Below are 25,920 nucleotides of genomic sequence, written 5' to 3' on the forward strand. Positions count from 1 at the left end.
TGGCTACATGCGTCATACACTTAGTGCGGAGAATGTTTACCCGCATCTTCCTTCACATGCGGTCACGTGACTCTCCGTCACGTGACTACAAGTGACTTCTTACGTGTTCATACGAGTCATGTAGTAGCCTTGCTTTAAATGATCCTAGTGGCCTGTGGGTACCCACGTGATAGTCGGGTCAGGTGATCGAGTGACGTCATCTGGTCATATGATTGTATATACGGAGATATTATAATTTATAATAAAGTTTGGTAGACTCTATAAATGTTTTTTATCAGGTGTTGAGTAAGATTGCCTTCATTTTCTATTAATTACATAAATGATTAGGTGGATTTAATGCAGTTTTGATGGACGGTGTTGGTTTTAATTATGCAATTAATTAACCTCAAGTGCAACCATTTGGTTGATTACCTCTGGTTATAAAAGAGGGCTAACTATGGACACTGTTTCATACTCCTGAAGAAGCTGGGTGGTCTTCTTTACCCAGTGAAGCGCGTTGAGACCCCTCTGAACTCCTGTAATACTGCTGGACTATAATTTGTACTCTGCTCTACTCCTCCTGGACCCCTTTGGCATATACTGGAACTTTCCATGTGGATTGATTACACAGCTCACCAAGTGTTGCATCTGGAATGCTAAGAACTGTGCTGGTGATTTACACACCACCTCATGGTAATTAAGTGTTGCCTTCATATATCTATTCATCTGTATGGGACGTATTGGAGGTTGTCCTAGGTCCAGCTGTTCATTACACAGGAACAGACATTCATTCATCTTGTTCTATTGTGAACTTTTATTCATTCATTTTTTATATGAGGTATTTCTGTTTTTTAAAATAAAACTTTGTGGTTTATATTACACCGTCCATCTTATTCAGCGCTGGTTTTTTGTGTATATAATTCTGTGAGGAGACCTGGAAAACATGCATCGTTTTGGTCCTGAGGACAGAGTTTGAGAACCTGTGCTCTATATTACAGAGAGCATTAAAAAAAAAAAGGGATGGAGTTGATTGTAATGCCCAGATCTCCCTGATCCTGGCTTCAATAAACTCAGGGGGTGCCCTGATTTGATAAGTTATGTTGTGTAGTTTTCAAAACCATATTCTTAATAGGCTACAATATTATTTCCTATTGTGTGTTTCATTAATACAAAATGCAGATTTTATTATGAAATCCGGTGACTGGAATCTTTACTTTTGTGGTTTTGGAAAGATGGATTAATACTGAAACAAAAGCCACACGTACTGTGGTCGTGGGTAGGAAAAAAAATATACGGCTTTGATTTTAGATCACTCCCTTGCAAATTCAATTCAAAACACTTTTTTTGCCTTGCAATAATAGAAAATGTAAAAAAACTAATGGTATTTTCTGACATTTGAAAGTAGTCTGGAAACAATAGGGTATATTTTGTGTGAATACTGCATAAAAAAATTAGTGATATTGATGTTTGAATGTGATCAAGGTGAAAAGTGCCAAAATAGGCTCAGCACAGGGGTGACAAACGTTATCAGTACAGGTTGGGTCTCCCATATCCAAAATGCTTGGGACCAGGGGTATTTTGGATAACGGAATATTCCGTATTTTGGAATATTTGCATATCATAATGAAAGATCTTAGGAATGGGACCCCAATATACACACAATGCATTTATGTGTTATATACACATTATACACACAGCCTGCAGGTAATTTTATACAATATTTTCAATAATTTTGTGGCTCAAACAAAGTTTGTGTACAGAAATTAAATTGTTTCATATACACCTTATGCACACAGCCTGTAGGTAATTTTATACATTATTTTTAATAATTTGTGCTTTAGACACTATTTGTGTACATTGAACCATCAAAAATCAAATGTTTCATTTTCTCAGTCATGCCAAAATAATTCTGTATTTCGGAATATTTGGATATGGGAGACTCAACCTGTACAAGAGTTCAGCAGTGGAAAAATGGGATAAGCCTTAGATGTCAAAACTGGATAGTTTATTCACTTTGACTACCAAGCACACATAACTGTGTTGTGTATATATAGTTACATTACTTGTGTATTACGCATATGTAATTTTTACATTAATTTTTTAAAACTAGTTTAATAAATTGTATTACTTTCTCTACATGGGTTTCATTATTTAGCCAGCAGCATTTCAGCTGCCATAGTTTAAAACATTCTCTTGCTTAACGCTATTTATGCCCTTTTTCTGAGCAAAATACTATAAGAAACCATAGCAACCAAATATCAGCATCCCTTATTCTCATAGCACGAATAGATTTCTGATTGGCTGCCATGGGTGGCAACTTGCTCGAATATTTGCAAAATGCTCTATTAATATATTCATACATGGCTTTAAGACTTACACCATGACAACACACAATGTGGTTAGATCAACTGCATGATTTGTACATAATTGACTCTGATTAAAGTAAGTAATTACCTCTCATATCCTCCAGAGAGATCACCAAATTCATGTATGTGAAGGCCGTGGAGACCAGAACTTAGGCCATCAATAGTCCCATCAATGACACAGGTGTTCTCAGATACCTGAAGAAAGCGAACAACTCCCTGTACCGAGCCCTCTCCTGACATCATGACTACAGCTGCCCCATGGTTTTCTATAATGAAAGCACGAAATATAGATTTACTAGGTGGAAAAAAAAAACAACAACCATCAAATAAAACAAAGAGAAGTCCAGCCCTCTGGCACAAGACAAGTAAAGCATTTACCACCTGGGTACATACTGAGTCACATTATTTAATTTCTAAATTACCAATGCAAGTTTTAACATGTTCTTTGGAATATTCTAATAGAGAGTATCTAGCAAATGTTTGCAAGCAGAAAAGCTTTTCTTTTACAGAAATATAAATTTTTTCCTCTTAATGTCCTGCCAAACTCCCTTAAAAATTTGCATTTCTTAGCTTTTTTCATGACTTGGGCGGAGGACTTATTATTACCTAATTACCACCCTTGATTGTGTAAATTTGAATCCTATTAATACTTGTGTTTGGTAGAACGGGAGAGCCAGACTGGCTGGAAAATATTTGATGCTGTCCTACAGATGGCAAGCTTATGAAAAGGGCCCTCTCAACTTTCTGTCTGTTAACAACTAGTTTTGTTCTGTTCTATTACTAGGTTACCAATTATAAAACTCAAAAGAATATGCTAGCGCTATAAAAATAGGTTAATAATAATTAATAAATGCAACCCAAATCAGAGAGGGTGGTGTGTGGGGTGGTTAGCATCTCCTAGTCTTGGACCACATCTCGATCTGTTGAACTGAATGCATGACCGGATATCTCCATTTAATCCTACATGCTGGGTTATACAGAAACAGACATGCATGGAACTGTCCCTATTTAAGATTTATTCAGGATGTCCAAATACTGCAGATAATTTCATGCTTCCACTTCTAAAGCTACAATTACTCTGAGTGTGGGAGAAACTCTTTGATATTAAGAACCTTTTACACTCCCATTAACAGACTTCTTTATATTGAGCCTGGCTCTCGAGTCCAAACTTTAATTTTATATTAAGATACCATTTAAAGTAAGTGTTATGGTAGACTTAACTTTGTTAACTCTATTTCTTCGAAGTCCATAGGGATACCATGGGGTGTGTGTGGTTGGAGTGATCTGGGCACCAAACAGTCAAAGCTTTAGCTCCCAGGATGCACCGGTTCTCCTCCACATACACCCCGCCCCCAGCCAGACAGTTTTGTAAACAAGGCAGGAGAGAGCAGAAGGAAGAACAATGTACACAAGAAACACACACAAAAGATGAAGGAATCCGTGAGCAAAAGGACCAAAAATACCCAATGGACCCAGGTGCATCAGGGTGGGCGCCCTGTGGACCTTATGGACTTAAAATAAACTTAAAAGAAATAGAGTTAACAAAGCCAAGTCTACCATAACTTAATTTCTTCTCCAGGGTCCAAAGGGATCCACAGCAGAAAGGAGAATCCGACACCCAAAGGAAGCAGCCTGAGAAGCAAAGGTATCAAAGGCATAGAACCTGAGAAAGGTGTGGACGGAAGACCATCTGGCCGCCTTGCACAATTGTTCAGCAGAAGCGCCATGTCGAACAGCCCACGAGGTCCCACAGACAGAGTAGAATGTGCTGTAATCCTATTAGGAACAGGATGATCAGCTTGCGTGTAGGCCTGAGAGATTGTCACGTGAAGCCAACGAGCCAGAGTCCGTTTGTTAGCCTATCTTGTGAAAGCCATACAACACAAAAAGAGAATCAGATTTCCTCAAGGACTTGGTACGATCCACGTAGATCTGAAGAGCACGAACCACATCCAGAGAGCTTCCCCTGCAGAGAGGTCCGAGGACTGGAAGGCCAGAACCACAATCTCTTTGTTTAAATGGAACCGGGATACCACTTTAGGAAGGGAACCAGCCCAGGTACGGAGGACTGCTCTGCCGGGTGAAAGATCAAGTAGGGGGGGAGAGACAGGAGAGCGCTGCCAAATCAGAGCAGATAGCGAGGAGATAGAGACTTCGTTGTCAGCCATCAGAGTCCAGAGGTTCAAACAGAGAAGCCTGTAGAGCCCGGAGAACCAAGGACAAATCCCAGGGGGCCACCGGAGGGACAAAGGGAGGTTCAAGAAGGAAAACCCCCTGAAAGCATGTTCTAATATCAGACAGGGGAGCAATCCTTCACTGGAACCAGACTGATAGTGCAGAAACCTGAACTCTATGGGAGGCCAGGCGGAGGCCGAGCTCTAACCCAGTCTGTAGAAAGGCAAGCACCCGGGAGTCCCTAAAAACAGGATTTTGGTACTCACCGTTAAATCGGTTTCTCCGATTCCACAGGGGACACTGGAGTCAAGACTGTGGGGTACAGATGGGTGCAGAATGGAGCCGGCACTTTAAGAATTGGACTTGCACGGATTTTCCGTGAAGTATGAGCCTTGCTTGCTCAAGAGCCCTTAGAACCTCCCTAAGTTCCAATATGTTTATTGGAAGCACGGACTCCTCTATTGTCCAACTTCCCTGTAAGAGGTGTGAACCAATCACTGCACCACAACCCCGTGGACAGGCATCCGTTGTCCGAAGGACCCACTCCGGGATCCAAAAGGGGCGGCCCTTGGTAAGGTGACTTGGGTGGAGCCACCAAGTCAGAGACAGACGTACCTCCGGAGACAGTACCAATGTCTGGGTTCGTATCCCGCATGGAGATCCGTCCCATCTGGAAAGGATCAGTGTCTGTAGAGGTCGGGAATGGAACTGGCCATACTCCACCATGTCAAAGGTTGACACCATGGAGCCCAGTAACTGCACTGCTGAGTGAATCGACACTCGGTGACTGTGCAGGCAATACAACAATGCCCCCAAGATGTAGCATCCTCTGAGGGAGTCAGTGAGGACTTCTTCCAGTTAATCAACCAACCGTGGCTTTGTAGCACTGTTATTGTCAACTGTAGATGATGAAGTAGTAATTCCAGAGACCTGGCTAGCAATAGTGGGTCGTCCAGGTAGGGCAACAAACTGACCCCCTGCAGCCACAGTTGGGCCACCATCACTGCCATAAATTTCGTGAACACTCTGGGTGCCGTGGACAGTCCAAACAGAGCCTGAAACTGGGAGTGTTGTTGAAACACTGTGAACCTGAGGTACCTCTGGTGAGCCAAAGCTATTGGGACATGCAGGTAGGCACCCTGAATGTCCAGAAACACCATAAAATCCCCAGGTTCCATAGCCAGTATAACTGACATCAGGGTTTCCATTTTGAACAGACGCACTCTGAGAAACTTGTTTAAGGACTTGAGGTTTACGATAGGCCTGTATGCACCATTCGGTTTTGGAACCAAAAAAAGTGGAATAATAGCCCATTCCCCTCTGGGGAGTATGTACCGGAACTATAACTCCCTGTAGGAGCATAGATCGTATAACATTCTGCAGTTCCAATGCCTTTTCCTGATCCATCTGAAGTCCTGTAGGGAAGAATTGATGAGGAGGTCTGTATTGGAAGGAAAGGGCGTACCCTTGAGAGGCCACTTCCCTTACTTACCCAAGTGTGTGTTGTGGTATGCCACCAACACTGGGCGAACTGAAGAAGTCGGCCTCCCACCTTGGGGTCCCCCAAGGAGAGGCACGCCCCCTCAGGCTGAGGGTTCAGCATCGGGCTTGGCAGCTGGATGCCTGGTTCTCCAAGCCTGCTTCTTGGGCTTTGTGACCTTCTTAGCTCCTGGCGGTCTGGGAAAGGACTGAACCTTGGCCTTACCCTGAGGACGGAAAGTCAGTCCTTTCGGAGTTCCAGATCCTGATGGCATTGGAGCCGAAGGTAAACAGGCAGACTTGGCAGCAGTCAAAGTGTCCACGATTTTGTCCAAATCTGGCCCAAATAAGATCTGGCCATTAAAGGGTAAACCTTCTAACCCTTTCTTGGGATCAGCATCCGCTCTCCAATATCGCAATGAAAGAAAGAGCGTCTAGCTGACACTGCAGCCTATGAAATGTGAGATGTTAGGAGACTAACATCCAAAGCAGCCTCATTCACATATGTAGCAGAGTCTCTGAGGTAACCTACCAGTTCAATTTGTTCACTGGTAGCCTCTACAGACAAGGACGCTTCCAAGGCATTTGCCAAACGTTCCATGGCCCTGCCCTGCCCCCCCAAGAGGGAATAAATGGACTTTAGGCACACCTCCACTTTTCAGTCCGTAACATCCTTTAGTGATGGCATGGACGGCATAGGAAGTGTCGCACGTTTGTCAAGGCGTGTAATATGAGAATACACCTGAAGAGTTTCCCATTTAGAGAAATACTTATCCTCAAATGGATAAGTGGCTTCCAACCGTTTCTGCGGTTGAAACCTCCTGCCTGGAGTTTTCCAGGCTTCTTCCAGATGTTCAACTAGTTGATCCAACAGGGGAAAAGCAGTCGCTGAACTTTTCACTTCCTTAAAGAAAGCATGTTGGATTTGGCTGCTGGGGTATCCTCATCCCCAATATCCATAGCCACACGGACTGCACGAATGAGGCTGTGTACATAAATTTTTGACTTAGGCTCCGCCCCCTTTTGAGGGAGCTCTGTATCAGATAAGTCCTGAATTTCCCCATCATCAGTCGACACATCTTGATAATACGTGGACTGGGAAGACAGTACCTCCTTCCTAGCAGGGCGCTGAAAAGACTCCCCTGTAAAACCTCCATCAGGTTTTGCACCGTATTGGAGAGAGTATTAACCCAAACAGGCTCAGTCTGGTAGGGAGTAGGTTGCAAGGGCATATTATGAGCCACAACCAACTGTCGGGGAATCCCCTGTGACGTAGATGGCATAGCAACCTGCGGAGCGTACCCCAATTGTGGGGCCACTGGAAGTTCAGCAAGCGGACCCATCAGGGTAGTTAGTGCTTGTGCAAAACAAGCCCAGGGCGGCTCTTGAGAAGAGCTGGGCCCAGCAGGTAATCCTGCATTTCTGGTACACAGGGTACACAATCCTCCCACAATAATCTCTCCCTCCTTTTGTCCAGCAACCTGTTGCAGGACTGTGTAAGGGGGTTATCAGGGTGAGCAGAATCACTGCCAGAGATAATGGGCGGAATTCAATTGTTTTCGCGGCCTGCATCTCCTGTCTAAAGTGACATGAGATCGTGGGCCGCTATGCAATTGTTCCAGATTTTCGTGCTGATCGCGCCCAAAGTGGTTGGGTTTAGCCGCGTAAAGCAGCTAAACCCAACCAAAGTGCTGGGCGCGATCGCGAAAAGTGATGTTTGGGCGCCCAAACATGTCACTTTTCGCACATTTCAGGTCTCATCCCCCATGGGCTGAAATGTAGCGCTGGCAGCTAATTGAGCCCGACAGGAGCAAGAATTGAATAGCTCCGTCGGGCGCGATGGGGGCAGGAATCAATTGAATTCCGCCCATTGAATGTATGTGTCAAACTCCTCAGCTCAACTTAGGCTCCGCCTTCACCACTGAACTGTGAAGTAATTTGTTCCCTCAGCAGCACTGTCACCGCAAGGGCTAGTGAAAGAGAAAGTACAGGGATAGCTAAAATGGCTGTCCGACTGAAACTCTTTCTCTGACAGCGCTAGCAACACACACATACAATGCCAGGAAAATCTGCACTATTATCAACTAACTAGACCTTGTGTCTAGTAGGAATAGTGCTACATACACCGACCTGCTTGGAGGAGGGGTATGTAGGGGGACCCAGGCTCTGCAGCTCCCTGTGAGACTAGCGTTTTATGCACATTAAAAATTGCCGTCAGAGGACTCACAGGGGTGTGCCTGAGGGAGGAGAGCTGCCTGCAACCGCCAAACCGCTATGGAGAGGCGTGCAGTGCAGCGGGGGTGGGGACGGCTGTGCCATACAGGGAAGGCCCACTCCCCTGGCATGCTATTAGCCCCTGGGATGACACAACGTCCGCTTTTGTTAGCAAAAAACCCCCAGACACCCGCCGCGATCCCTAGCGCAGTGCCAGCATCTCGGCGCCGGCAGGGTGTCGGAGTGGCAGCATAGGCGTCCGCTGGACAGCCCATGCTGACCACTCTGCAGTAAAAAAACAACTACTATTTTCTGGGCTGTCAACGCAGCCCTCTTGAAGTGACACGACTCAGTGCCGAGCACCTACGAAACTGAGGTGCCTTGGCCTGGGGGCGGGGTATAGGAGAGGAGCCCGGTGCATCCTGGGAGCACAAATTTAACTATTGAGGTGCTCGACGACTGACGTCATCAACCTATACCCCAAGGTCTCCTGTGGAGCCCTATGGACCCTGCAGTAGAAATATAATTGATGACATTCTTTTGTGTAGTATCCATCTTTATTTCTGTTTGTGGAGTCTGTGTATGCCATTTATTATCAGTACTCATTAAGTAGGGTGAACACAATTATATGTGATGCCCCTCTTTTTCCCTTACTGCTAGAATAAGGGCAGGTGCAATAGACATACTTGATTTTGTTGCTTTAAATAGATTCAGGCAATACGGTCATATGATTAAATGGGTCATGATTACCAATTGCAACAATTCAGGTATGCATAATTATATTTAATGCCTCTTTCTTTGCTGCTAGAATAATCCTATTCCCCTCTATTGCTACACAAGGGCATGTGCAATTTAGTCATTTGATTTCAGTCACAATTATGCTTTAAATTTTACGACTTTGTATGTCTTAAACAACGGTCATAATTTGATTACCAGAACCAATATTTATCTTAGGAAATGCACTACTACTTCCTCTCTTATTTTTTCACCCATATACAGGTTGAGTCTCCCATATCCAAATATTCCGAAATACGGAATATTTTTAGCATGCCTGAGATAGTAAAACCTTTGTTTTTTGATGGATCAGTGTACACAAACTTTGTTTAAAGCACAAAATTAAAAATATTGAATAAGATTACCTGCAGTCTGTGTGTATAAGGTGTATATGAAAAATTAATTTCATGTATTTACGCAAACTTTGTTTGAGCCACAAAATTATTGAAAATATTGTATAAAAGTAACTGCAGGCTGTGTGTATAAGGTGTACATAACACATACATGCATTATGTGTGTATATTGGGGTCCCATTCCCAAGATATTTCATTATGGTATGCATATATTGCAAAATACGGAATATTCAGATATCCAAAATGCCCCTGGTCCCAAGCATTTTGTATATGGGAGACTCAACCTGTATATCTTTTGTATATTGTTTGTTTACGGTCTCTACCGCGATTTACTGTTTTATAAAAGGTATGTTTCGACTAAAGGTTATATTTTAATCATAACCGTATCATATTATCAACTATATAAAGAGTGCCCCACAAAGGGAGTTTCTTAATTTTTTTGCCTGTGCAAAACTAAATTTAATATAGTTACATATCAATTCCCGGGAGCACCACCAACTTTGTACTATTGACAAGGATATTACTCCAGTTTAATTTCATTATTGTTGGTACATCACTACTATATCAAATAGATCCTGTGCATAAATCTTCCCCCTAACCCTTTTCCCTTGAATCTTACGTAAGGCGCCCTGCGTATCGTCTTGACCACAGAGTGAGAGAAACCCCTGGCTCTTAAGAGGGATGACTCAAGAACCACGCCATCAAAGACAGACGAGGTAGGTCCGGGTGTAGGCAAGGACCCTACACTAACAGAACCTGCCTAGGAGGAAGTAGAAAAGGAGTGTCTATGGAGAGACACCGTAGGTCGGTGAACCAATGGCGCGTGGACCAGGCTGGGGCCATTAGTATCACCATGCCACCTCATTGCTTGAACTTTCGGAGGACCCAAGGGAGGAGGGAGATCAGAGGAAAGAGCTATGAGAGATTGAAGTCCCACCTCACTGCTGGAGCGTCCACAAAGGCGGCTGAGGGGTCGCTGGTCCTGGACCCATACCTGGGGACCTTGTGGTTATGACGTGAAGCCATGAGGTCTACTTCTGGTAGGCCCCCATTTGTCCATCAGGAGTTGAAAGACATCCGGGTGGAGAGCCCACTCTCCGGCGTGTATATATCCTGACGGCTTAGAAGTCCACTCCCCCGTTGAGGACTCCGGGGATGAACACTGCAGAGCTTGCCAGGAGAGGACAATCGGCCCAGACCAGGATGTGTGCCACTTCCCACATGGCTTGCTCGACTTCGCGTATTTCCCTGATCGTTGAAACAGGCTACCGCAGTCGCGTTGTCGGAATGGATTTGGATCAGCCTACCCCGGAGAAGGTCTTGCGCCTGAGTGAGTGGGCTTTACACTGCTCGAAGCTCCAGAATGTTTATGGGCAGGTGACTTTCCTGGTTTCATCACCGTCCCTGAAAAAGTATGACCACCGGTTACCGGCCCCACATGCGAAGGCAGGCATCTGTAGTGAGAAGCTCCCAAATTGGAATCAAGAAGGGGCGACCCTTGTTCAGATGGGACAACTGCAGCCACCATGAGGGGGAAAGCCGGACCTCCGGAGAGAGAGGGATCGTCTGGGACCGGATCAGCTGATACGGTCCATGCCACCGGGAGAAAATCAGTTGTTGAATGGTCCTGGAGTGGACCCCAGGACCTGCATTGCTGAGTGAATAGATACCCTTCAACTGTGAAGCAAGTTGCACACACGCAATTGCAGTGACAAAATGTTTTCCGCTGGCAGAAAGATCCTCTGTATTCGAGAATCCAGGAATGCCCCCCAGATGTACCATTCGCCGTGTTGGAGAGAGATAAGACTTTTTCTAATTGACGAGCCAGCCGTGTGTTTGCAGGCAGTCCACAGTCAGCTGGAGATGGAGTTGTAACACAGCCGGTGACTGTGCCAAGATTAGGTGGTCATCTGGGTATTGCAGAATCCTGAATCCCTGACGCCTGAGGTGGGCCGCCATAACTGCCATTATTTTGGTAAAGACCTGAGGGGCTGTTGATACACCAAAGGGCAGCACCCGAAACTGGTAATGTTGCTGCAGAACAGCAAACCGTAGAAACAGTTGATTGGTTGGAGTAAGAGGCACATGCAGGTATGCATCCTGAATGTCCAGAGAAACCATGGAATCCCCAGGCTCCAATGCCAGGACAATTGATTGTAGAGTTTCGATAAATTTGTTGAGGAATTTGAGATTCAGAATAGGCCGATGAAACCTGTTGGGCTTCTGAAAATCAGTTCCTCGATGAACCAGTGTTATCACACTTTAACTCAGCAGGGAAGTGAATGGCTTCCTGGAGGGCCAGGGCCTTGATAGAGTCTGACAGGGCACCTGTACAAAAAAAATTGCTGGTGAGGACGCTTCAGAAATGGGAGAGCATATCCCTGAGAGACCACTTCTTGGACCCAGGCGTCTGTTATTTGACGCCAAGAGTCAGCAATTCAGTCAGCCTCCCACCCTGGGATCCCCCAAGGAGGAGGCCCGCCCCATCAGGTGGTGGGTTTGTCGTCAGACTTGGAAGCTGGACGTCTGGCCAACCAAGACTGCTTGGCTCGCGGCTTGGTGGTCTTCTGAGAACTAGGCTGCCTGAGGGCGAGTGGACCGAAAAGAGGATGGCCTAGGCTTAGGGGCAGCTGCTGATGGCAGAAAGGCAGATTTGAGGCTTCCACAGTAGCCACGATTTTGTCCAACTCTGCGCCGAACAGCCTGTCTCCAGAGAAGGGTAAGGATTCGAGGGCCTTCTTGGATTCCATGTCCGCTTTCCAGGACAGTTGACAAAAGACCCGGCGGCCGACTACCTAGGTCGCAGATGCCTTAGAGGCAAAGAGTCCAGTATCCAACACAGCTTCTCCCAAATAAGAGGTCGCTTCCTGAATATGGGAAATGTAGGCCAGTTGTTCCCTGGTCGCGTCTTCCAGTGCTTTTGACCATCCTTCGATAGCCTCAGCTACCCAGGTCGCGGCCATAGGCGGCCGAGTAATAGCAGCGGAAAGCGAGTAGACTGATTTGAGACAAGTTTCCAGTTTTCTATCCATGGCATCTTTAAGAGAGGATGCAGACAGTCAGAAGCTCTACGCTGCTTTTACAGAGCGTGCCACATGCGAATCAACAGTGGGAGGGACTTCCCACTTTTTGCCCTCTCCCTACTGGTGAGTGTACTAAGTCGCTAGCCTTTTTGGGACCTGGAACAGTTTGCCAGGAGTACCCCAAGCTTCTCCCATGAGCTCAGTGAGCTGTTCTGATTGAGGCAATCCAGCCTTAACCACCTTTTGACGTTTATACATCGGAGTTTTAGGCTTAGGGGCCGGTTCAGCATCCTCTATATTCAGGATTGATTTAACCGCCCTCACTAAAGAAGGGACATCCACTGTTGAATGACAGTCTTCCTCGTCCGAGGACGACCCAAGGACAGAACCATGTGCATCATCTGCCTCCTCAGATAATGCGTCAGAATCCGAAAGCTGGGTGGACTGAGAGGATGAGACAGTCCGCCTATGTGCTTTGGTGGCTAACAGTCAGTCCGTCTGTAACATTTGCTGATAGGCAGCAGACATTTGAGCCATATTCTGAACAGAGTAGGCATAAACATCCACCAAAAGGAGGATGCATAGGGGGTACAGATATAGTAGGCTGTAATAGCTGTGGGTATCCCATGGTGGGAGGCATCATGGGGGCTGATAAGTGGTGCACTAGCTGCATCATAACCTGGGTAAGGAGGACACCCAAGATGGCTCCTGGACAGGGGCTGGTATGATGGACTGGGGAGGTGGTACATAACAAATAGCACACAGACCATCCGGCACAAAATCCTGAGGGGACAAGCCCACTGACCAGGATCTGCAAGTAACCAGCACAGGGGCCTCAGGCTCCTGTTTACCCTTAGAAGACATCATAATAGCCAGCCTGCAGCACACAATCAATATATGGCTAGTAATGCAGTGTGACACCCTTCACAAATACAAGTAAATGTAAAGTAATAATGAACCCCTAGACACCTGGTAGTTGAGGGTTAAACAAGAGCAGCAGGGATAGATATAACCGACAATCAGAAAGTTTTAAGACAGTATATCACAACAGCAAATCTAGCACAAGCCAAATACAATGCATATAATTCTACTTAGAATAATGGGCACTCAATCAACTACTCAAGCCTCAAAGGGCTGGTAGGATTTGTTCGCTGTATAACCTGGCCCCAGGGAGAGGTATACAGGGAGACTGGACCCGAATCTCCAGCGACCTCTAGCTACAGAAAAGCACTGAATAATGGCTGCTGATAGACTCATATTAGGGAGGAGGGTGAGGAGGAGCAGCTCAGAGGCAGGAAACCTCTTGTGAGAGATCGCGCTCTGGGCTGGATGAGGGGCTGCTGGGGGAGAGCCTACCTTCCCGCTGCTGCATCAACCGTCGGGTACCGCGTGCCTCTACGTGGTCCCCGAAGCAGCTTTCAACTGCCCTTGTGGTCTAGTGGGGGAGCAGATGAACCAGTCGCCCCACTACAATGTCCTCCGGCAGGTCTCTATCGACAGAGGTAAGGACTGCACAAAACGCAAGCGGGGAACCGCCTTACCTGTTCTTCTCCATATGTCCGGCTGCAGCCCCGGGTCCGAAGTGGAGCGGCTAGCAGAGCCCCCCTGGCCCCCGCTGTAATCACCGGACCACTCACCAGTGTCGCGGCGCCAGCGTAGGTAGTTGGAGCAGCAGCACCAGAGCCCATTGGAACGCCTTAATGTTTACACAGATAAATAAAACAAAAAAAAATGATCATAAAAATAAAGCTTGGGGCTGTCTAAGCAGTCCCCGCCTAAAAGGTGCGACTGGTCCTGCAGGCACCAAACTTACAATGGTCTGCCTGTGGCTGGGTATACAGTGCATCCGGAAATTATTCACAGCGCTTCACTTTTTCCACAGTTTGTTATGTTACAGCATTATTCCAAAATGGAATAAATTAATTTTTGTCCTCAAAATTCTACACACAATACCCCATAATGAAAACATGTAAAAAGTTTTTTTTGAGATTTTTGCAAATTTAATGAAAAAAAAAAAAAAAAAACTAAGAAATCACATGTACATAAGTATTCACAGCCTTTGCCATGAAGCTCAAAATAGGTGCATCCCGTTTCCACTGATCAATTAAGCTGTAGGAACATCTTAAGGATGGAGTCCACCTGTGGTAAATTCAGTTGATGGACCTGATTTTGAAAGGCATACACCTGTCTATATAAGGTCCCACACTTGACAGTGCATGTCAGAGCACAAACCAAGCATGAAGTCCAAGGAATTGTCTGTAGACCGTCGAGACAGGATTGTCTCGAGGCACAAATTGCACTCACACATCCCTTGTTTTGGTGTGTCTTACCTCTTCTAATCATAAAGGGGGTATAACTTCATACTTTTTGAACAAAACCCAGAGAAACTTCCTGCCCAACTCAGATGGGAAATTGACCTAAATAAGAGGTTGGAGGACGAGCAGTAGGAAGGATTTTATTTAATTGATTTAAAATGTCAGGTCCTATCTGTATTTTTGTATATGTTCATCCCTTGTTGCGTTTCCTCCAGGTACTATGATTTCCTTCCACAATCTAAAAACATATTAACTTCAAAATCTCAGTAAAGTGCTGCAGAATGTGTGAGCGCTATTATAATCTTTTAGTTATATGGCGCCACAAAATTTATGCAACACCATTCAGAGTAAAACATAGCATTATATAAATAACAGTTTATAAAATAAACTCTGCAGTCTGTTCAGATTTTGGTTGGTTTTTTTTAGTTGTTTGGCATGACCTGTATTGCGATATGTTATTTGCAAGCTACGGGTACTTTATATTTTACATTAATTTGGTTGCATTTAAGTGAACTTGTTACATACTTGAAGGATGTGTCTTCCCTCCGAGCGTTTAACTTTCTCTCTCGCCCCTTTTTTATGCTGAACGCCCCCCATCTCCTTTTTGAAAATCAAATAAAAACAAAATTTAAAAAAAAAAAAAAAAAACTTTGTTTGATTAGTTTTTTTTCCCCTTTTTCAAAACAATAATAGTAAACATTTGAATGTGTTGTCTACTAATTCGACAACTGCTTACTAATCAATCATGACCTTGCATATAACAAATAAGGCGTTCCACACCAAATACCTTTGTTACTTGGATCATAGCTCTACTGAAGCAGTATGGACAGGCTTGATACCGAATGCTCGAGCTGCAAGCTCTTTGCTTCGGAAAACGAGGAGGCCCTGTTTGCTATAAATAGGGGGCAGGAATAATTAAGGAGCAGTTTGCTCTGCTGTAGCCTTTTGGAAAGTATTTCTAGCAAACTTAACATAGCTCACATTAGGATTTATACTGCCCTCCTATGGTAACTGTGAAAGTGCCTGATGCTTGAGACTGCGTACTGAAAATGATTGAATGACATGTCCTATTTTGAACCAGTGTAAATAATAGGGGAATTATAGTACAATTATTTTGAAGTGCATTTACACTATACTTTCTATAGGTCATTTTTTGGTAGTATTTGAGTGTCAATCTAATTAGGTGCGAATTGCGAGAAGCGACTTTTGTTTCTTGAAACTCGCAGACTTTGCATCAAAGCACACTCCCGAGAATTATCCAATTAAAAATAACTATTCACACTACTCGCAACGGAGGGGTGCGAATTGACTGCCAAAAGAGATTTGAGACAAGTGCATGAAAAAGTGGGGAGACCATCCTGGAACCACCAAAATGGATATTTTCGTTAGCAGGACCATATAGAAGAGTGTGTGTCGGCATTATTATTATTATTATTATTATTAGCATTTATTTATATGGCGCCACAAGTGTTCCGCAGCGCCTTACAAAGTACAAAAACAAATTGTATACAAGTGACTTACAGAACAATACAATACAGGACATGGATAATATATATTGCTACATTAGTGACCATATCACCCAGATAAGCAACAGAGCATAAGCAACCAAGTGTTAGGTGCCCTAGTGGTGAGTAAGAAGTAAATGACACTATAGTAAGGAGAAGCACAAGAGGGTAGATGGCCCTGCTCGTGAGAGCTTACATTCTAAAAAGGTGGGGGAAGACAAACTGGGTTGACACAGATGGGGTAGATGGGGACGAATGAGCATGTAGCAAGGAGTTAGAATGATAGCTGGAAGGCTTTGATGAAGTAGTGGGTCTTGAGAGCCCGTTTGAAGGATTGCAAACAGGTGGAGAGTCTGATGCGGAGTGGGAGAGAGTTCCAGAGGTGGGGAGCAGTGCGGGCAAAGTCTTGGAGGCGGGAGTGGGAGGAAGTAATCAGCTGGCATGAAAGGCGGCGTGCATTAGTTGAGCGAAGAGGGCGGAGAGGAGCGTGAAGGGAGATGAGATCAGAGATGTATATGGGAGAAGATTGGGTGAGGGCTTTGTGAGCGAGCGTGAGAACCTTAAATTGGACTCTGAAAGGGAAGGGGAGCCAGTGTAGGGCTTGTAGGAGAGGGGAGGCAGATACAGAATGTTTGGAGAGGAAGATAAGCCGTGCAGCAGCATTGAGGACAGACTGGAGAGGAGAGAGATGGGATTTGGGGAGGCCAGATAGGAGGAGGTTACAATAGTCCAATCTGGAGATGACCAGTGAGTGTATGAGGGTTTTAGTAGCATCCTGGGTGAGATAGGGTCTGATCTTAGAAATATTTTTGAGATGGAAACGACAGGACTGTGAAAGGTTCTGGATATGTGGTTTGAAGGAGAGGGATGAGTCCAGGATAACTCCAAGACAGCGCACCTTGGGACTAGATGAGATAGTTATTCCATCAATTGATAAAGAAATAGTGGGAAGTGAGGTGATGTGGGAGGGTGGGAAGATGATTAGCTCTGTCTTAGACATATTAAGTTTAAGAAATCGCTGGGACATCCAGGAAGAGACAGCAGAGAGACAGTTGGAGATACGAGTCAGAAGATAGGGGGAGAGATCAGGGGAGGAAAGGTAGATTTGAGTATCATCAGCATAGAGATGATACTGGAGGTCAAAAGAGCTGATGAGTTCACCTAGAGAGGAAGTATAGAGGGAGAATAGGAGAGGACCAAGAACAGAACCTTGGGGAACACCTACTGTAAGAGGCTGTGGAGGGGAAGAGGAGTCGTGAGAGGAAACTGAAAAAGATCGGTCAGAGAGGTAGGATGACAGCCAGGAGAGGGCAGTTTCACGTAGACCAAGGGAGTGAAGGATATTCAGCAGGAGAGGGTGGTCCACAGTGTCAAAAGCAGCAGAGAGATCAAGGAGAATGAGAAGAGAGTAGTGGCCTTGGGATTTGGCAGCAAGGAGGTCATTGCTGACTTTTGTGAGGGCAGTTTCAGTGGAGTGGAGAGAACGGAAGCCAGACTGAAAAGGGTCAAGGAGGGAGTGGGAGGAAAGAAAAGTGGTAAGGCGGTTGTAGACAATCCGCTCAAGGAGTTTGGAGGCAAAGGGGAGGAGAGAGATGGGACGGTAGTTAGAAAGAAGGTTAGGATCAAGGGTAGGTTTTTTAAGAATGGGGGAGACAAGGGCATGTTTGAATGCAGAAGGAACAGTGCCTGATGAGAGGGAGAGGTTAATGAGGTGGGCAAGATGGGAGCAGGCTGAGAGAGAGAGGAAGCGGAGGAGGTGGGAGGGGATGGGATCAAGGGGGGAGGTGGAAGGGGGGGAGGACCGGATGAGGGCCATGACTTCCTCTCCAGATACAGGGGAGAAGGATGTTAGAGTTGGTAAAGTTGATGGGGAGGGGTGACTAGGGAAAGGAGGAGGTGGAGAGCTGGGGGACTGATTGGATATGATGTCCTGACGTATGGAATCAATTTTAGATGTAAAGTAGGTAGCAAAGTCAAGGGCAGTGAGCAAGGAGGGGAGACGAGGAGGGGGTGGGCGAAGGAGGGATTTGAAAGTAGTGAAGAGACGCTGGGGATTAGAGGACTGAGAGGAGATGAGGTTCTTAAAGTATGACTGTTTAGAGAGGGAGAGCGCAGCACTATAGGATGAGAGCATAAATTTGAAATGGAGAAAATCTGCCTTAGAGCGTGATCTTCTCCACTGTCGCTCAGCAGTTCGAGAACACTTTTGCAGGTATCTGGTGCATTTGGAATGCCAGGGTTGAGGAGTAGATCTGCGAGTGTGAATAGTGATCGCTGGGTCAACAGAGTCCAGAGCAGAAGTAAGGGAGGCATCGTATAGGGAGGCGGCTTGTTCAGGGCAGGAGAGAGAGAGGATGGGGGAGAGAAGTGAGTCAAGCAGGGAAGAAAAGGAACCTGTGTCGATAGTGTCAATGTTACGCTTAGTAATGGAGGCTTTTGGAGGTAGAGGAGGGGAAGGAGAGAGGGACAGGTTAAAAGAGAGAAGGTGATGGTCAGAAAGAGGGAATGGGGAATTGAGGTGGTCAGAAATATCACAACGGTGTGTGAATACCAGATCAAGCACATGGCCACTCACATGGGAGGGTGAGGAGGTCCATTGGGAGAGACCAAGTGACGATGTGAGGGAGAGGAGTTTGGAGGCAGAGGATTCTGTGGGGATATCAATTGGAATATTGAAGTCACCTAGGATAATGGAGGGAAGGTCTGAGGAGAGAAAGTGAGGGAGCCAGGAAGCAAAGTTGTCAAGGAACTTGGAGGGAGGGCCAGGGGGACGGTAAATGACAGCTACTTGGAGGTGTACTGGGTGGAAGAGGCGTATAGCATGGACTTCAAATGAAGAGAATGTGAGGGATGGTTCAGAGGGAATGGGTTGGTATGAGTAACCAGGGGATAGAAGGACCCCAACACCACCACCATGGCGACCCCCAGGTCGTGGGGTGTGGGAAAAGGTGAGGCCCCCAGAGGAGAGAGCTGCAGCAGAAGCGGTGTCAGAGGGTGAAATCCAGGTTTCAGTAATAGCCAGGAGATTCAGGGAGTTGGAGATGAAAAGGTCATGGGTTGGGACCAGTTTATTACAGACTGACCTGGCATTCCAGAGGGCACAGGATAGAGGGACAGAGTTTGTTGGAGAGATTTGAATGAGATTATCAGGGTTGCTATAGCGTGGGGGTGAGATTAATTTGGGGGACCGAGCTGAATAGAGTGTAGCGATGGTGCGGACTCCAGTGCTAGAAGGGGAGCCAGTAGAAGGTGGGCAGGAAGGGAAATTAATGATGTGTGGATGGATGTGGGGTAAAGTGACATGGAGAGGGGAGTGGGAGGAGGGATTAGCAGTGAGGTTGTAGGACCCCTGTGGAGTATAAGAGAATGAAAGTGGAGTAATGGGAGAAGATGGGGAGGAAGGTAAACAGAGGAGAGGAGATAAGGGGAAGAGGAAGTGGAGGAGACAAGGGGGAAAGGATAAAGGTGGAAGCAACGGGCAGAACAAAAGAGTGAAGGTGGGATTTGAAGAAAACATGGTAATAGTAAGGATGATGTAAATAGGGGAAGAAAAGTTAAAAGTAGGAATGAAGACAGAATGTAGGAGAGAGCAGATTTCCAGAAACGCAAGTAATAGTGCAGTGTGGGAAAAGAGTCTGTACTGCAAAAGTTTATTATTGAGTATAAAAAAGTGGAGATTTGGTGGGAGCAGAAATTAAATAGTAAAATATACAGTGGTAGGAGCTAGATATAAGACTTAGAAAAAGAGCTAAGGTAAAAGTACATTATTATAGAGGAAAACTGACATAACACAGATAAGTATGCATTAGGATTATATGTAAAGCACAGAGCCAGCAGCAATAGTAGCAAGGGAGGCACAAGGTTTATGCAGCCACCAGACAGGGAGTTCAATAATGAAAGTCCTGGTTATGTGTCCACAGGAGCTAGTAGTATGGAGACTGTGAACTCACAATTGTTCATTCCACTTTGTCCAATTAATTAGGTTGTTGTTTGTAGTTTGGTGGGTTTCCTTCTGTTTCACTGCTGTTTAACGCTGATATAACGCCAATTAATCGATTTAAAAAGAAGTTGACACTTTTAAAATAGGACACTTCTAAAGATAGGGCACCCAGCCAAGGCTTAGTCCAGCCTTCTAATGAACCTTACATAGGAGACCTAGCATGTGAAACCACTAATTTCTAACAACCCCCAAAACACTCCCACTATTATTGCAAGCAATAAATTACCTTAAACAAACAAACAGAACATACCATTAAGCTAGCATCTGGGTCTATATACCTTGCATTGAACTAAGAAAACACAAACATAAAACTATATTCTAAACCAACAACTACAGATACTATGCAGTGACATACTACTTAATTTAACATTACATCTAAGTTAATTGTTCAAAGCAGTAGTCCTTTACAAGTATCATGCAGCAAGAATATGCTGGGAGCAGTAGTCCTTTACCTAGTACAGCTCGGGCAGGGACAAACAATTATAATGCAGCAAGAATATGCTGCTGGGAGCAGTAGTCCTTTACAAGTATCATGCAGCAAGAATATGCTGGGAGCAGTAGTTCTTTACCTAGTACAGCTCGGGCAGGGACAAACAATTATAATGCAGCAAGAATAGGAAGGTAATGCAGGTTTTTAAAGAAAAAAAAAAAAAATTTAATTAATAAAATATTGTAATTAAATTTGGGGTACCTAAACTATCTAAATAAGTTGATTTTGGGGTAATATGAGGAGTTTTTTTTACCCCAAAAAATTACATGTAATTATGGGACTAATTAAGCTAATTGGAAACTTCAAAATGCTTAGTCATTAAAGTGGGGGGGGGGGGGGAGGGGGGGGGCTTGGGTGTCCAAGAGGTTCAGCACAGTGTCCCAACATTTTAACCTTAAAATAAAGATTTACCTTCCCATCTCTCACCCCCAGGGAGGTGCGAGTGGAAAGATGAGAGTTCAGTCTGACTGATTCAGTGAGAGTTGCTAATTGGATTGCAAAATGAATTTGCTATGCAAATTCGAAGAGGAAATAGCAACTCTCACCTAATTGGATTGACCCCCTTTTCAACTAAATAAAAAAATACAGAATAATAAGGACTTCTATAAAATTATAACATACGTGTTTCATTGCTTCCCATTCCTTTTAACACTGCCCTACGTCCTGTGCTCTCAAGCAGCCTCTGCACCTCTAATGCTGGCAGCGTGGTCTCCATGGTTACAGCTCCTGACTCCAGGTTGACAGTCACGTTCTCCACGCCTGCGGATGGAAGCAAATAAAAGGGTAGGAACAGACAGCAGAGAACCAAACAAGAGTTGCAGAACTGAATATTAGATTACCTGAACATTATAAAAATTGTACTTCTCAGAATGTAAAAAGGCACTAATGTTTACCATTTAGATGGATTATACTGTACTTAGATTTCTACTGTACAAAATGCCATTTTGGTAAAACATTTGGTGAAAACAGATACTTTACACATGTTCAATATTATCTGTAGGTACACTAATTAAAGTGCACCTGTAACCTATGTATACAACAGGCAGACATACTGGGAGCTGAACCATTATGTAAAAATTATGAAGCTTATTTACAAGTGTGTACCACGAGACAGGTTATGGCCAGATAATTTACTAGACGTAATGGTGCATACACACAGTACGACTTTTATGAGCGATTTCAACCATATCGTTCACTTTTTTGCAGTCACCAACCTGACAACGATGCACGTTCCCGCATGAACGATAACGAGATCTATGGTCTTTCATGCATACAGGCCAACTTGGACGATTTTGTAAAGATTTGCCTGTAAAAAGATATCTATGATATTTAGCTCACTGAAATATCTATCAATCAGTGTGTACAACCAAAATCATTTGACCTGCACTACAGAAAGTTGGAGGGAAATCTATCAACGATATCTATGGTTGTTCAAGTTGTTCCGTGTGTATGCAGCATTATGCTGCCCATCCAGTAGACAATTGACAGGCGATTGCACGATAACGACGTCGAATCGCTTGCAAATCGGGCACTTCAATCATCGGGCAAACATGCTGGTCAACCTGACGATAACGTCAGGTTCAGCATGTTGCCAGATGATTGAGGAGTCTGCACTGAACGACTGCTCGTTCAGTGTAGGCTTATTACAGACATAGAAACAACAGCACGATTACAATCGTAATCGTGAAGTCGTTTCTATGGTCTGCTAGTGGATGGGCAGCATACGTCTCATGAGTATTTGCCAAGTGCTCATTAAAATTTCTTCAGGCCGCAAAATTGTTACATCATCTGTATTTAGAGGAAAGATGCCTTTGTTCAAAACGCAAAGGTGCCTATCCACTAGAAGACAGGCAAAAGACTGCACAATTACAACATTGTCGTTTGTCAGTCTATGATGTGCCTACACTGAACGAGCAGTGGTTCAGTGTAGGCACAATCAACCATCTGCAAACATGCTGAACCGGACGTCATCGTCAGGTTGACCAGCATGTTTGCACGATGATAGATGTCTAAAAGACCAATTTTTTAAACAAACTGCAAAATGATTTCCAAACGATTATCGAATGATATCGTTATCGTTCACTCACTTTAATAGTTTCATCGATAGGCACCTTAAGATTAGCGAGGAAACATTAGCCATGGCAGGACAGCATCAACCATCTACCAGTATTTGACATTGTTTGTGCCATCAACGTACTTAGCAATATGGCTCACCAGGGACAGAGAACAATACAGCCAATATATAGTGCAATAATAATAATAATGCTAATTAAAACAAAATAATTGTGCAATAATCAAACACAGACAAGCTCAAGGAGAAGGGGGGGGGGAACGGACACTCACTCGAATATCAAAATTATAATTGCAATACTAATATTAAAAAAATTAATATGTAGAGAATATAAAATTCAGATATACTTCAATTACTATCATAGTCAAAGCGGTCTATAGCTTTTATTTATTTTTTAAAATGCAGTTTTCAAGAGTCCATCAACAGTATAATTCCTCTTAATCATGCAACTAAATCAGTCACAACCTAAAGACATATTGGCAGGTTAATGGACTTCTGACAAACATAAAGCCCCATATTTGTGAATGATAACGACATCTTTAATCGATATATCGTTCAAATTGTTCAGTGTGTATGCAGTAAGCAATGAATGATGCGCGCTCCCGCGGGTCGTTAACGATATCCCCAGTCGTCTGTACATGCAGCGCAATCTGGGGATATCGTTAACATTGCCATGCTGCCAAATGCTGCATGGCCCTGCCCTACCACCTCCGACTGCTGGAACCCGCTCCACTGCCAATATCGCTCAATACACACATCGTCCAGTATGTACAGGGTTTTAGAGAAGGTGTGTGTATAAACAAGGCATTATTTTAGATTTATTGAGATGAATTGTGGACACCGTCAGATTTTTAGGAAAGCTTTGGACACAGCACACGTGAAGGACACGCAACAGCAAACAGACGGATCGTTTATCCCTGCACTGCAGTAAGCGGAAGACTGAGTGAACATACACGTGAAGGGAACCAGCCGGCAACGCTGCGGCGAAGATTGGAAGGTAAGCATAGATAGGGAAAGTTAGTTACGAGTGCCACCTTCCACCACACGGACACTGAAATGGCTTATATCGGAACCCTATACACTGCTTGTCCTAAAAACTTACAAAAGTGGCTATTAAACATCATTTAACCACCTTCTTTTTTACAGGTATTGTGCTACACTATCCAATTTCAAGCGCTTGATTTAGCTTTTATAAGATTTTGTCAATCGGTATGGTAGACCCACTAACACCTTGAGGTCGTAGTTCTTTGTTGCTGTCAGTGTGCCAGATCCCTGTGGTCACTTACTGGGTCTGGCTACACTGGAGTCCCGGTCAACAGAGGGTGGGAAGTCCTCTGTTGAGCAGCGGCTAAGGAATGCAAGTGGCACGGCTCCCCTAGGGGAGTGCGCACCGACCTAAAAGAAAATTAAAAAAGACAGGTGCGCCAATCGTGACGTCATGTTTGGCGTGATATTCAAACTCTTCCCTATAAGAGGGAGTCTCTGGGCACTAAACAAGTGCCAGAGTATAGGCTCCCAACCTTACTTCAGCATTCCTTTATCAGTGTTTGCTCCTGCTTAATCCTGACCTCTGCTTGCCATGACCCGAATCAGTCTCCTCCCTGGTACTCTGGTTCTGACCTCAGCTTCGTTCCTGGCCCTGATATTATCGGATTCCTTTTACTGTTTTGTCTGTCTGGTATACACCACTGTATCCAAAGTACACAAGCAACTGTACTAGGTAACCTAGTCCGAGGGGCGGGACCTGCGTGTCAGACGCAGCCAAGTCGAAACCTCCTTGCGGGGGTCCCTGGTGAATACCGCCGGCACGTTAGACTCCACGTCTCAGTACTAGGTCTCGCCAATCCCGAAATATAGACTAGCATCCACTACCCATCCGTGAGTTGTGACAGGTGGGGCCTGCTGGCGCTCCACTGCACCAACATTACTCTCACAATAGCATATAAAAGTCCTGCTGCTGGCAGCCCTATTTTACAGTAGCAGCAAGTCTGCAGAGCAAGGGATAGGAGGGAGATAATAGAACAGTGTGAATAAAGAAATCATAAAGATATGAGCTGCGCAATTCTATCACCCACAAACACATAAGTACGTGCATATGCAGCACCACAGGTGTCCGTTATAGCAACATAGCAAAGATTGCGTGGTGTAGGCATGCTCTGTGCTGAGTCCTGCTAGGTCAGGGCTACTATTGGGTATACATTTACCAGCAGGAAGCATGATTAAAGAACTGCTCAATATGTTATGGGCAGTGCTGTTTATACTTTGGGCACTTACTAGTCTGATGTGGACATTACTAGGTATTAAGAAAACACTACTAAGCATTCTAAATGGATTGTTGGGTATAAATTGGTATTACAGAGTATGACTTAAGCACAGCTAAGTATTGTATAGGTCGTTGATCCATACTGGGCACTACTGACTATGATTAAACAAACCTGAATAATATAACAACCGCTGAATGATCTCTGAGAGGTTTGATGAGAGCATTGTCAGGAGCGTAGGAAGAAAAATTTTCATGGTGAGCAAAAGGCCAAGGACTACTATAGGGCTTTTTCTCGTGGTTGGTATCTGGTTTTACAACAGTTGTAACAGTGACTGTAGATGTACAAATTCTACGTTAATTCAGCAGTGTTTCTGAGGTTGGCCAACCGCAGTTTCAGTTTATTTTACTATAAAAATGTATTTATACATTAAATTATTAATTTTAACTACCAATTAGTACAATACCTGTTAAAAAATTAAATTAAAATTGTTCATCTTACAAATTTACATTTTTCAAAGTCATCAACATAGTTTTTATTCAGACTTCGCCGACAGCCTAATCTCATTTGATTGGGAATATTTTTAAATCTATAGTCACTGCCTCACTGGTTATGGTATGTGCTAAATCATCTGGTATGGTCTACGATATGGCGACAATGAGACTGCTGCTAACATTTTAAACCGCCCGCAGGCCGCAATAATTCGCTCTCTCTGTTCCATTGTTATACAACTTCAAAGAACAGTCAATGGGAAGTGCAGCTTCCCGATCTCGTGCGTCTGCTTATGCTTACTGGAAATTGTTATAGCAAAATGAGTGGGGCTTCTAAGAAAGAAAGAAAGAAAAAAAAAAAAAAAAGAGTTTGCAAGAAGAAAAAGTACTCAGGACAAACATGAAGATAACTTCGTTTTCGGTA

At 44.5% G+C, this 25,920-nt stretch overlaps 1 protein-coding gene across 2 annotated transcripts in view; it reads right to left on the reverse strand.

Annotated features, from left to right (window-relative positions):
- The window catches only part of CCS (copper chaperone for superoxide dismutase), a 91,377-nt gene that overhangs the window by 50,513 nt on the left and 14,944 nt on the right, over positions 1–25,920 (reverse strand). For both annotated transcript variants that reach the window (XM_088468405.1, XM_088468407.1), the window contains exons 3-4: positions 21,295–21,432; positions 2,434–2,611 (exon numbers count right to left, since the gene is read on the reverse strand). In XM_088468405.1, coding sequence (XP_088324531.1) covers positions 2,434–2,611; positions 21,295–21,432 — 316 coding nt within the window. The remainder of the gene's footprint in view (positions 1–2,433; positions 2,612–21,294; positions 21,433–25,920) is intronic.

The sequence above is a fragment of the Taudactylus pleione genome, unplaced genomic scaffold (assembly GCF_031769625.1).
Source record: "Taudactylus pleione unplaced genomic scaffold, aTauple2 ptg000085l, whole genome shotgun sequence".
NCBI classification, from domain to species: Eukaryota; Metazoa; Chordata; class Amphibia; order Anura; family Myobatrachidae; genus Taudactylus; species Taudactylus pleione.